General features: G+C 35.9%; 1 protein-coding gene across 2 annotated transcripts in view; it reads left to right on the top strand.

Moving 5' to 3' along the window:
• The window catches only part of MDFIC (MyoD family inhibitor domain containing), a 53,818-nt gene that overhangs the window by 27,526 nt on the left and 13,191 nt on the right, over positions 1–13,101 (top strand). For both annotated transcript variants that reach the window (XM_060777678.2, XM_060777677.2), the window contains exon 4: positions 9,770–10,039. In XM_060777678.2, the coding sequence (XP_060633661.2) occupies positions 9,770–10,039 (270 nt within the window). The remainder of the gene's footprint in view (positions 1–9,769; positions 10,040–13,101) is intronic.

Below are 13,101 nucleotides of genomic sequence, written 5' to 3'. Positions count from 1 at the left end.
ATTTTTTAACATAGTCAGAGTATTTCTCATGTTGTAAATATTGTGTTACGCTTTGCTGTTGCTATCAAGTTGATTTTGACTTCCTTGGCTTCCTTGATTGAGTGTATCCACCTGGTCTTCGTCTTTCCTACTGTCTTCTCCCTTACCAAGTGATACTGCCTTTTCTAGTGAATCATGTCTTTTTGACTTTTTGGCAGTCTAGAGTATTTATTTATTTACTGCATTTATATACCACTGTAAATAAATAAATAAATACTCTGGACTGCTAAAAAGACAAATTCATGATTCCTGCAACAAATAAGCCCTGAGCTCTGCTTAGAAGCCAAGATGACTAAGCTGAGATTGTCATACTTTGGGCATATCATGAGAAGACATGACTCATTAGAAACGGCCGTATTACTTGGGAAGGGAGAAGGCAGTAGGAAACGAGGAAGACTGGGTTTTTGCAGAACTGTCCTCCAACACTCTACCTCAGATGAATAGAAGCTCCTCCTGTCAACTTCCTTCACTGCCCAGTATCCACAATCATACATAGAAAATTGAAATACAGTGGCACGTACATTCATGACTTTGGTATTCAATTATTTTTCTTTACACTCGAGGCACCTGTCTAGTTCCTTCACAATTAAAAATGGGTAGAATTGTTTTTTTTTTTTGTATAAATAGTCTAATAATGTTGCCTAGCCCTTCTCCAAATTACACATCCGAAGATATAATTAGGATGGATCAATTGAACTATATAATGTTGATATATTTGCAGTCTTCTCTCAACAAGCACTACATGACTGCCATTTTTGACAGCCCTTTTAGCCTATCTAGTGTTGTTTGCTATACTTGTGTGTAATGGTCTAGTTGGTATAGTATTTTGGTAATGTAAACTTAAGTACAGTCATAAAACAAATTAACTGAGAAAACAAAAAATAAAGGACCATGTACTGGTATGTATAAAGGAAACAGAATGAAAAAAAATCCTTAGAGGAATAACCACCTGCCTTGCCCTGAGACCTCATAAATTTTTATGTGACAGGAAACAAAACACCCTTGATAATGTGATTAATGAAGGTGTAAGATGCTGATCAAGAATACTAATGTGTAAAATGTTAGGGAGACTATAAATTAGTGTTATAAAATGTTGATCACTGTTGTAATTGGTCATTAAATTAGTGATTCCTGTTAAATATAGTGAACGTGTTGAAAACTAGATGTACAAATAGTCATTTCTTCTGTATCTTCTGTTAATGTAACTTCAGTATTGCTTCTTGGAATTTCTTAGTTTGCAATAAACAGAATATTTGATTCTCATGTTGAATTGCTGTGGTCAGAAATATTTCGATCAAGATGACTGTTAAACTAAAATTTCAGAAATTATTGTTATACCAGTAATGCAATAGGTATAATCTGAGCTTCCATTTTGGAGATAGAAACTTGATGTATCCCTGGTAGAGTAAGATAACCTGTGTTTGAATGTGTATACACAAGCATGAAGAATTGTGCAATATTGAGATTTTCTCCACATCTATTTCTTCTGAAAACTGATTGGAAATTAGTACATGTTGAGCTTCTCTTATTTTGAAGGTAAATCATTCACTGCAAGGCATTATACTTGGATTCCTGCTACTTCACATATTTTCCAAAATTTGAAACTATCTGAAGCACTTCTGCTCCAAAAAATTCAGATAAAGGATATCCAACATATAACATTATGCTGTTTTAGAAGAACCATCATATTGCAGTTATCCTTTAAATATAACCTCTATTAAAACTTCAGCAACCTAAAATAAAAAAAATGATACGATATATTTTGTATTCTGTGCATGGTTTATGGCCCACCCAAGCAAATGACAGAGAGTTGGGCCCGATGGTCTTTGTGGTCTCTTCCAGCTTTATGATTTTAATTTTCAATATGAACCTTCCAAAAAATCAGTTTGCAGTTTTACCAAAGCATTTATTCATAAAAGAAATCCTGTTTTATCATAATCTATTTCTTGTAAAACATGAGGTGTTCCAAGAAAATAGTTGATGGCTGGTAGTTGGTACCTCTGTTTTCTTTGTAAAGTCAGCATGGCATAAAAAATTCAGGGTGAAAAAAATGATTTTTAAAAAGATGGATTGTACCTTGATCATTTCTTGTTGTTTAGTTAATGTATGCCTTCTGTGATGCAGAAGGTGCAGTATATGCTACTTATTTCCTAAGAAATATTCAAAAATAATTGCTGACAAAAGCCACTTTACAGGTTGACTCAGCGGTGTATCTTGTAACTTCAGTGTTAACATTCTACATTGTTGTTCAGAGCTACGTATTGAAGTAGTTTGAAGATTTGAACATAGGCTAGTCAGAATTCTTAAGTGTTAGGTTTTCCATTGTTGTCCTTTCTTTATGGTTCACAGAAACATTTTGAAAAGCAAAATGGATTACATACTTTCAGAGATGGAATATATACAATTTTAGGTTAGCTCACAAAAAACAGGTGGGAATAGTAGTAAGTGTATCTGTATTGGCTAAGCTCCTCATAACATTAGCAGCGAAAAACAGTGTGCTTGATATTTGCCCTTGTTTTTTCCAGTTGTGCAAATTGTAGTGTAATTGTACTCTCTGGGCACACAACTACATGCATAACCAGAAGGTGAATTGGATTATCTCCATATGAGTGGTTGCTTTTCCTTAGAGCAGACATACTCAAATGCAGGAGACTAACAAACCCCATCAAAGCCAATGGGTTTGTTCTATGAAAGAGAGACATTGGAGTTAGCCCATAATCTAGGATTGTGAGCACAACAGTGTTCTTGTTACTTCACTAATGCCACTCGATATCTGCTGTTCAAATGCACCTCCCCAGCTCATGCTTGGGCCATATAGATTTGATTATATATGGCAGCTTTCATACAAGGAATACTTTTTATAAAGCAAGGTCTTTCTTTTCCAAGAGTTTGGGGAAATGTACGTTCTTACATAAGAAACAGAGAAATGACATCCCAATTCAAATATTGACCTGAAAAATCCAGTCTATCAAAATATTTTCTATGGATTTCTCTACATTTCTTGAGGCTTAGTCTAATGAAATCTTTTAAAAAATAAATGAAAAGATATGTCAGTGGTAAAATATAGGATTATATGAACAACCCTCTGCAAACCCATGGAAAACCTTAACACTAGGCACTTCAATGTATTGTCGAAGGCTTAACACTAGGCACTTCCTTCCAACAATTCTTGGCTTGTTATGTAGTTACGTTTTAATCATGGATTGCTATATAAAGTAGCACATGGTTGGGACATTGACAATGTTGGGACATTGACTTGTTTAGCAACTGGTAAAGTTCAATCTAAATTATAATTCCTTGTTCATGCGTAATGACAAACAAGGAACCAGGGACAGCAAACTTGAATCTGGTAAGAGGAAGAGAGGGAAGGTGTACCATTTGAGTGGCAGGTTCTGCTTGTGTTTGAGATGCTGGTGCATGTAACATTAAACCAGAGGGAAATGTATTTTCTTCAGGATCACTGCTTCTTAAACTATGAGTCTTGATCCCAAATGGATCCTCTTTATCAAGTTTGGGGTCTTGAAAAATTTGCTTACAGTAAAAGTTTTCTGAATGTCACCTAGTGGCTGATTTAGACATTTACACAAATCCGCAATGTTTACAGTAGATTATGCAGAAGATGCTTCATCTGTGTTTTACAAAAAGAAAATCAGTCTGTTTAGCAAGCCTTGCAAAATGTCGATTTGTTATAAGAAAATGTTTGATTTTTATTCTTACTTTATATTTTATGTACTTATATACTCAGTGTTACATAAAAAAAATACGCCCAAAGAGGTTGCGAGTTGAAAAGTTTAAGAAGCCCTGCTCTAGACGCCCCTGGACTGCAAGGCCCAAGTTTCTTCCTCATTGGCTGTACAGATTAGAGCTAATGGGAGTTACAGTCTGCAACATTTAGAGATCTGTATGTTTCTTATCCGTTCACTAAATCAAGGTATAGTGTGTTATTTGCAAATCGGCCTGTTGTAAGAGCTTAATAAAATCCTCTAATACGTTATTTCCCATGCACCTTGCAGATCAACCTTTGTTCTTCTGACAGAGGATTATGAATTCAGCATATCATAAAAAGTACTTGCCTGAAATAGAATTGTGCACAAATGTTAAAAAGTGTTTCAAACAGAGAGGAAACATAGTCCTATGATAGCTACATCATAGTCTGTTTCTGTACAAGAATAGCATGCTGACATATTTTTGTTTGGTAAGAAAATATGCATAAAATATACTAAAATAATATTTGTGTCATTGTTTTGCTTCTGCATGTACACATTGCACATTTTTAATATTTTAAACATTGTACTGAAAAGTACTTACTGCGACACTATTCTTCCTGGACCTGATGTACAAGAATGTCCTAACTGAAGAGATAACCAAAAGAGAAAATCTTGTCTGATTCTGAAAGGTGATGCATTGTAAAGGTTATGCTTAAAGATCTAAACTCTGTTGTTCAGCTTGTTCTTATTGGCTATGTAACTTTTTTCCATGGACTATTTTGGTTATTATAAAAATGCATATACATTAATTTGTACATTCATATTTAGTTGTTTTTCTAAAATGAATTATTACAAACCCTTTATATGCATGTCTAACTTCCTAAACATTACAGATAATATTTTAATTTGTGTCATTTTAAAAAATGGGTAGCAAAATCATCTATCCAATAAAAAGAATGTAATTTATATACTACTTATTTCCTTTCTTCATTCACAAGTAAATGTTAGTTTTGTCTACAATTAGTAATAACCTTACATATATTATGGACCCTTGGTATCTGCAGGGGTTTGGCTCTAGGATACCCCTGGTGAATACCAAAATTCGTGAGTGCTCAAGTGAAATTAAATAGTGTTCCTTATATAAAATGGGGTGCAATGGGTTAAACCGCTGAGCTGCTGAACTTGCTCACCAAAAGGTTGGCAGTTCGAATCTTGGGAGCGGGGTGAGTCCCACTGTAAGCTCCAGCTTCTGCCAACCTAGCAGTTCAAAAATATGCAGATATGAGTAAATCAATAGGTACCGCTTTGGCAGGAAGATAACGACGCTCCATGCAATCATGCTGGCCACATGGCTTTGGAGGTGTCTATTTATTTATTTACTGTATTTGTATATTGCCTTTCTCAGCCAATCGGCGACTCAAGGCGGTTTCCAACAAATCAGTACACATAAAAACATAACACAGATTAAAACATTAAACAATATAAAACACAACAAGAGCAATAAAAACAATAAAACAATATCATCCTTATTATCAAGCATTGTCCAGTTTCATTGTCAAGTCATTCGATTTCCTATATTAGCTACTCTGCATTTGTAAATGCTTGCACAAACAACCATGTTTTAACTTGCCTCTGAAACATTAAGAGGGAGGGAGCAGATCTGATCTCCCTAGGGAGGGTGTTCCATAGCTGAGGGGTCACCACTGAGAAGGCCCTGTCTCTTGTCCCCGCCAGACGTACTTGTGATGAAGGTGGGACCGAGAGAAGGGCCTCCCCAGACAATCAAGAGTCCTTGATGGTTTGTAAGGAGAGATGCCTTCGGACAAGTAAGTTGGGCCAGAACCGTTCAAGGCTTTATAGACCAAAGCCAGCACTTTGAATTGAGTCTGGTAGCAAACCAGCAGCCAGTGGAGCTGGCAGAACAAGGGGATTGTATGCTCCCAGAGCGCCGCTCATGTTAGCAATCTGGCTGCCATTCGTTGGACTAGCTGAAACTTCCAGATCGTCTTCAAAGGCAACCTCTCCGAACGTATTCTCCCCTACGAACCATCAAGACCACTAAGATCATCTGGAGGGGCCCTGCTCTCGGTCCCACCGCCTGCACAAGCACAGCTGGTGAGGACGAGGGACAGGGCCTTCTCGATGGTGGCCCCTCGAATTTGGAACTCCCTGCCATTAGAGATCAGAACTGCCCCCTCCCTCATGATGTTCAGGAAACTAACAAAGACCTGGTTGTGGAACGCGGCATTTGACAACTGATTTAATTCTTTGCCCACATGAAAGGAGGATGATGAATGGGATTGTGATGGTGTTGGACGATTTGGCTCTTTTAACTGTGATGATAATGTTTTAATGTGTATGGTGCTGATATTTTAATCGTGTAATGAAGTGGCATTGTGTTGTTATTGTATATTCTTTGTATGTTAATACATGTTGTGAACCGGTCCAAATCCCTCTTTGAAGGTGAGAGGGTCGGTATATAAAACCTCGAAATAAATAATAATAAAATAAACCCCACATAGAGTGTGTTGCAGTAGTCTATATGGGATGTAACCAGAGAGTGGACTACCGTGTCCAAGCTAGACTTCCCAAGGTACGGGCTCAGCTGGCGCACATGCTTTAACTGTGCGAATGCTCCCCTGGTCACTGCCAAATCCATCATCTACGGACAACACAGGCTGTTCTGCTTAGAAATGGAGATGAGCAGCACCCCTTAACATCAGATAAGACCAGACTTACTGTTGTCAAGGGGAAACCTTTACCTTTTAAAATATAAAATGGCAACATCAAGGTTTGCTTTTGGGATTAGAAAAAAAAAATCAAGCTGTGGATCATTGAATCCATGGATATGGAAGCCCTACTGTAATACCCAACACCTTATTGTCCTCATTGCCCTATATTTATCGATATATGAATCTATTTTAATTTGTTTAATGACTTCTTTTTCACAGACATGCTGTGAAAATAAAGCAACCCTGTCTCACACGATCTTCAAATTATATTCAAAAAGCCCTTTTTGGTTATTTGGAGATATCAGCAAGTTTGAAATCTGAATAGGGACATGCATTATCACTTTGTTCCAAGCCTTAGTAATAAATATATGTTAAAATACTGGAAGCATTTTATGCTATCTACTAATCTCACAATTAAATTACTGTGTAAAGTTGGTTAAGTAACACAAAAGTTATTATATTAAGTTGTGCTTTATGAAGAGGCCAGTGACAGTACTGCAGTGAAACATGCTAATAGATTATATGCTGTAGCGATATATTGCCTTTTTATTGCTTTTCCGCAGACAGCAGATTCATGTATAGTTATTACTGGCTACATTATCTGCTAGTTTTCTATCAAAAGTGATTCATTCTATTGAATCATTAATCCAGTTCCTACCATTCTTGGTGAAAATTCACTAGTATTAACACTGTATAAAACATTGACCTAAATCCACTGGTTTTACTATACTCGAAAAATTTAACCATTTCTTAAAACACTTTACTATTCACTGTGGACATGGAAGGAGAGAGTAGTCTTTTATGTAGTGGTGTATGTGTGTGTGTAAAATGTATTGTTGGTGACCACTGCTATTCTGTATTTAAGATGCTGAATGTTCATAAATCTTGTGCTGGAAATATTGATGTGTATTACTGAATGAGAAGAATAAAATTTTGCTCCTACATAGTGCAAAAATTGGTCTTTTGTAGCAGCACATGGTCTGTTTAGAATGATATAACAGACACTGAATGTTCACATATCAAACAAAATGCCATCATTCTGTAGAAAAGAGGTGTCAAAAAGTTTCTTTGTACCTTTAACGCATGTGATTATGTAGTACAAAATGCAGAGTTTGTAAAATTTCTTGAATATACAGGCAAAAAATGAATAATTCAAAACAACTCATAAGTTCTACATTCTATTGTATCTTTTATAGCGCAGGCGGAAGATAGCATTGTGTTCCCAGTAGAGCTGAATTTGCACATGTTACACCTCTGAAAATGCCAGATGGTCTATGGTCTACTTTTGAGAGCTGTCACATATGTAAAGATTTGGGGGGAAGAAAGAAAGACAGCTGAATGAGAGCAGCGGATCATTAAAGGGAGAGTGATAGTCCCTGGGTATCCACTGTGTTTTAAGAAAGCATTGTGTCGTTTCCTGTGTTATGCTTCTCTTTCTTGCCTTCTTTTTTAAAAAAAAGATATACACAACCTTTAAAAATAAGGTAAAACATTTTGGTTTTAAACTGGATGGTTGTGGCTTAATCTTAAAAACTGTCAAATGCGTCTTATTCTTTATACGAGAATGCAGTCATATGGTTCCTAATTGGTTTCAAGTGTATTTTAACCATAAGATTCAAGTCTCCCTAGTGAAAAATTATCAATAAAGTTAAAATAAATTTAAATTGGTATAACTAATACGTTTGGGGTTTTCATTCACTTTTGATTTGACCTAGATATCTTATGTATAATACTCGAAAGCCAGTCAACTAAAAAGTTGTGTATTAATATGAAAAAGACTGAAATAATAGTACTTTGGGAACAGAATTTGATCTCTTGATACTAGTGAAAATAACACAATTAAACTAAAATAATATTACATAGCTGAATGTTTTTCTCATGGCTCATTAATGGACAAAATAAATCACATGTTTAAACCAGAACATAAGATTATGTTTCATGTGTTTTTCTGTAACATAGAAATTACAAACAGTTGCAAACAACCACTTCCAATTTGGCTAGATCCGTAAAGTCTTAACTGTCAGTTCTAATAACATTGTAATTTAGATTTACGGAATTCTTAATGTGTTCATTTTGTTTATTTATTGACAATGGACAATGGCATTGCATTTTATAATCAAAAATTCAAGAACTTTGTCTGCTTGCTAGGCTATGATGTGACAAGATGCATCCGCATTCTTGAAATGTTTAGCTCCTTATTAATAACCACATAGGCTGAAAATTGAACAATAGTTAATAGTTTTGTTTAGGTTTTGTTTTCTGCCAGTGATTGAATTGTTTTTGCCAATAAATGCAAAAGGAATTATACAAATGCTACTCTATTTTAGGACTCCACAAAAAGTGTGTGTGTATATATATATATATATGTGTGTGTGTGTGTGTGTGTGTGTGTATCTTGCTATTGAATTGCCAGAGTACTTGTGGCATGCAAAATGAATTTAGCCACCTGTGAATGATTGGACTTTGGGTATCCTTGGTTCTAAAAAATGGAGCTGACCAAAAGTTTTGTCAAGGGTTTTGCCAATAAAACCATGAGAAAGCTTGCATTACACTAGGTAAATTTTCTGTTCCTGCATTAAAAGTATTATTTCCTGTTTAATTGTGTGGTCCTTACTTTGAAAATAGTTGTTATAATCGAGAAACTTCATTTTTTGCTGCCCCAAACTATGTTGAATTGGTTGAGAGTTGATGAAAAATTCATTGAAAAACTATAGCAAAATGTGCTGCAGGATGTCCTGCAAAATGAAAATTTTGGCATGTTTTTCCATGTTTTTATGATAGAACCAATTATATATTGACATTTGTAACCCATCATGTTATGTAGTGTTATTTTTACTACCCTATCAATCCACAGTTCTAAAAGATAGAGATTAACTCCATTGTGTTCAATATATTTCCTAGTAGAGAAGATAGCATTAGAAAAGCTGTGGGTTTACATAAGGGACAGCGCAGGTCCGTAAATTAACCTGCCCCAGTACTGCAGCCAAGTTTCTTTTCTATTTTAACAAAAATGTTAGGATATCCAATTAAAGACTCTCCAAGGCCTTTTCACATATGGCTAGTCTCTGTACCTCCAAACTCTACCTGAACCTTTCAGTCTTAACTGGCAAAACCACCTCTGAGTAACCATTGCCTAAGAAATCCTTGTGAAATTCATGGGGTTACTATAAGTCAACATACCAGTTGAAGGTGTATGTACGTACGCACACACCTGTAGTTACTGACTAAAGTAAAAAGAGTTCTTGCCCTGCATATTTGTTAATCAATTTTGACTCTTCTTTTCCTGAATAGCACAACCTCAACGTTTGCCTCTACCAAATACTGTACCACTTGAAAAGTGTAAGGAAGAAACTGGCAAAGTGCAGAATGGCCATGTGTGTCCGAATCATGGGAGTGGATTTCACAATGGAGTCAAACCTGGCATACCAGATGGCAGCAGAAGGTTCTCAGCTCCGGTTTCCCATAAAATGCACAGAAAAATCCAGTCCAGCTTGTCTGTTAACAGTGGAAGCAGCAAGAAAAGTGCTGCATATTCCCATAAAGCAGGTTCTCTACCAGAAGGTAAGTTAAAACGTTATAAGTAAACTGGACATGGAAAAACCAAATCCTATTTCTGCTGGTAATTGCACAATCAGCTAAAAAGTAATTGAAAACTCCTAAGTTGTACTTCAGAAGCAATAGAAATTATTACAACAGAACAGGGGTTACTATATATACTCGAGTATAAGCCTAGTTTTTCAGCCCCTTGGCTTTTACTTGAGTCAAGGTTATTTATTATTTTATTCTGTTATTAGTATTATTTTTATTACATTTATTATTTTACTTTATTTATTTATTTATTTATTTACCACATTTATATACTGCCTTTCTCAGCCTGTAGGTGACTCAAGGCGGTTCACAGCCCGCAACAATTTGATGCCTCAACATTATAAAAGTACAGTTAAAACAAATATAAAATTCAATTAAACATTTAGCATAAAGAATAAAAACCTTACAAAATTATAAAAAAAAATAGTCATAGGCATCTTCTTACTAAAATCGTGATCCAATAGCATCATCAAATTGTTCCAAATTTCACATTTATCTAATTATGCTGTATTAGCAAAAGCTTGCTCGAAGAGCCAGGTTTTAACCTTTCTGTGGAATTTCAAGAGGGAGGGGGCCAATCTTATATCCATGGGCAAGGCGTTCCACAGCCAAGGGGCCACCACTGAGAAGGCCCTGTCTCTTGTCCCTGCCAACCTTATCTCCAAGGGAGGCGCGACCGAGGGCAGGGCCTCCCTAGAAGATGGTCCTAGATGGTTTATAAAGAGAGGTATGTTCAGATAGGTAAGCTGGGCTTTATTACTGTTATTATTACATTTCCATTATTTTATTCTATTATTTTATTATATTTATTATTTTACTCTATTATTATTGGAAGGATACTTAAGCATATTTACATTGAAAAAGGTTAGAATAATGGTTTAATCAAAGTTGGACAGTTTTTTTTATCTTAAATTAGTTTTATGTAAATACTCAAAACATTTAACCTACTGATGCCTCAATTGATGTCATTTTATTGGTATCTATTTTTATTTTGAAATTTACCAGTACCTGCTGCATTTCCCGCCCTCGACTTATACTGAAGTTAATATGTTTCCCCAGTTTTTTGTGGTAAAATTAGGTGCCTCGGCTTATATTTAGGTCGGCTTATACTTGAGTATATATTGTACTTCCCAAAAGGAAAATTGTAAGCATTTGTAGAAAATTGAAACAATAATTTTCCTGCTTTCAAATATTTGTGCTTCTCAGTGTTGCTAATATGTTGGTTGTATGTTGCTTTAGGCATCAGGCCAGAACAAGTGAAAGGTTTCAAGGTCCACACACACAATTTTAGAAAGACAAAATAGTCTTTACTCCTGCTTGTCTCTATTCTTGGTAGTAGGACAATAGGTTAAAAGAGTGAAAGAAAGAATACGAAAGCAAGATATACATTTTAGACCCAATCAGCAACTTTATACTATCGCCAGGAATAATTCAGGTGAATTTTGACAAGCTTATATGAAGACAATGTTGTTCCTTTCTAATTTCTTTTGCATGTCATACCAAGTTATAATGCTATAAGGGCCAGTTGTGGCAGAACTAAATTTATCCACATAAACTTACCTTGGTTGCTTCCTTGTCTCCTCCAGCTACTCTGTCTTAAAAATTTACATTACAGAACATTAAAAACTTACTTTTACAGGTCATTGGTGGCTTAACCAGCCTTCACTAACAGACTTGGGCATGGACTCCATACAGCTCTCACTGGGGTCTGATTTAGGAATGAGCCTCCTATTGTATTTGTGATTTACTGTTGGTTTGAAAAAAAGAGACAAAGAAGAATCTTTTAATAGATATATTGGAGAGGCAATATCCCAAAATTACATAAAATCTTATTTAACCTAAAATCAACCATATATAACTTTACTTATGTATGTCGTCATTGTTACACTGGTTTTGCCTTTCTAAATTGTCTCATCTGGAATAACCGTATTTAGTCAAATGTATGATTTTGCTTAACAGTTGTTGTTGTTAATTCGTTCAGTCGTCTCTGACTCTTCGTGACCTCATGGACCAGCCCACGCCAGAGCTCCCTGTCGGCCGTCACCACCCCCAGCTCCTTCAAGGTCAGTCCAGTCACTTCAAGGATGCCATCCATCCATCTTGCCCTTGGTCGGCCCCTCTTCCTTTTACCTTCAACTTTTCCCAGCATAATTGTCTTCTCTAGGCTTTGCTGTCTCCTCATGATGTGGCCAAAGTACTTCAACTTTGTCTCTAGTATCCTTCCCTCCAATGACCAGTCGGGTTTTATTTCCTGGAGGATGGACTGGTTGGATCTTCTCACAGTCCAAGGCACTCTCAGAACTTTCCTCCAACACCACAGCTCAAAAGCATCTAGCTTCCTTCGCTCAGCCTTCCCTAAGGTCCAGCTCTCACATCCGTAGGTTACTACAGGGAATACCATGTCTTTGACAGTAGACTTTATAAAATCATTTATAAAATCATTCTGTCATCCATAAGAATATATCTACCTGCTTGGAAATAAGATAGGTTGAACAGTCCTTTCTAACCTGTACTAGATTATAATAATCCAAATACACTTTGCCCCATATTTAGAAAGATAGTCCAAAAGGACATCCCATCTTTGCCTTTGCATGCCCAATAAAAACACCTAAGATCTATCCTTATTTCTTCCAGTGACTTGATTTTGAATGTGATTCTTGACTGCTGAATTTTTCATATAACATTTTTGGACTGAAACTTCGGAAAAGGAATAGATTTGTAAATTTCCTATGTAGTTGGTGTCCTGTGAATCAGTCTCTTCAGATTAATAAGTGCCTATCTCAATAATTCTTAACTACAATTGTCTATACTGCTAAATGAAGCAATAAACTAATAACTAGAGTGTCATACAACAGTGTGAGGTGTGAAATATACTGGTGTTTCAATGCTACTGGGTATAAATACACTAAAGATTGTGCTAAGGAAGGTCAGCCCTACTTAGTACTTTTATGGTAGACCACCAGGTGCTGGAGGTTGTATTTAAGAGGAAGGAATTGGCCAACTGTTTGAGTATTGAGTATTCCTTGCCTTAAAAA

This window comes from Anolis sagrei, chromosome 5, assembly GCF_037176765.1.
Source record: "Anolis sagrei isolate rAnoSag1 chromosome 5, rAnoSag1.mat, whole genome shotgun sequence".
Classification (NCBI taxonomy): Eukaryota; Metazoa; Chordata; class Lepidosauria; order Squamata; family Dactyloidae; genus Anolis; species Anolis sagrei.
The sequence above is the reverse complement of the archived record's forward strand: the minus strand, read 5'-3'. Positions and strand labels throughout refer to the sequence as shown.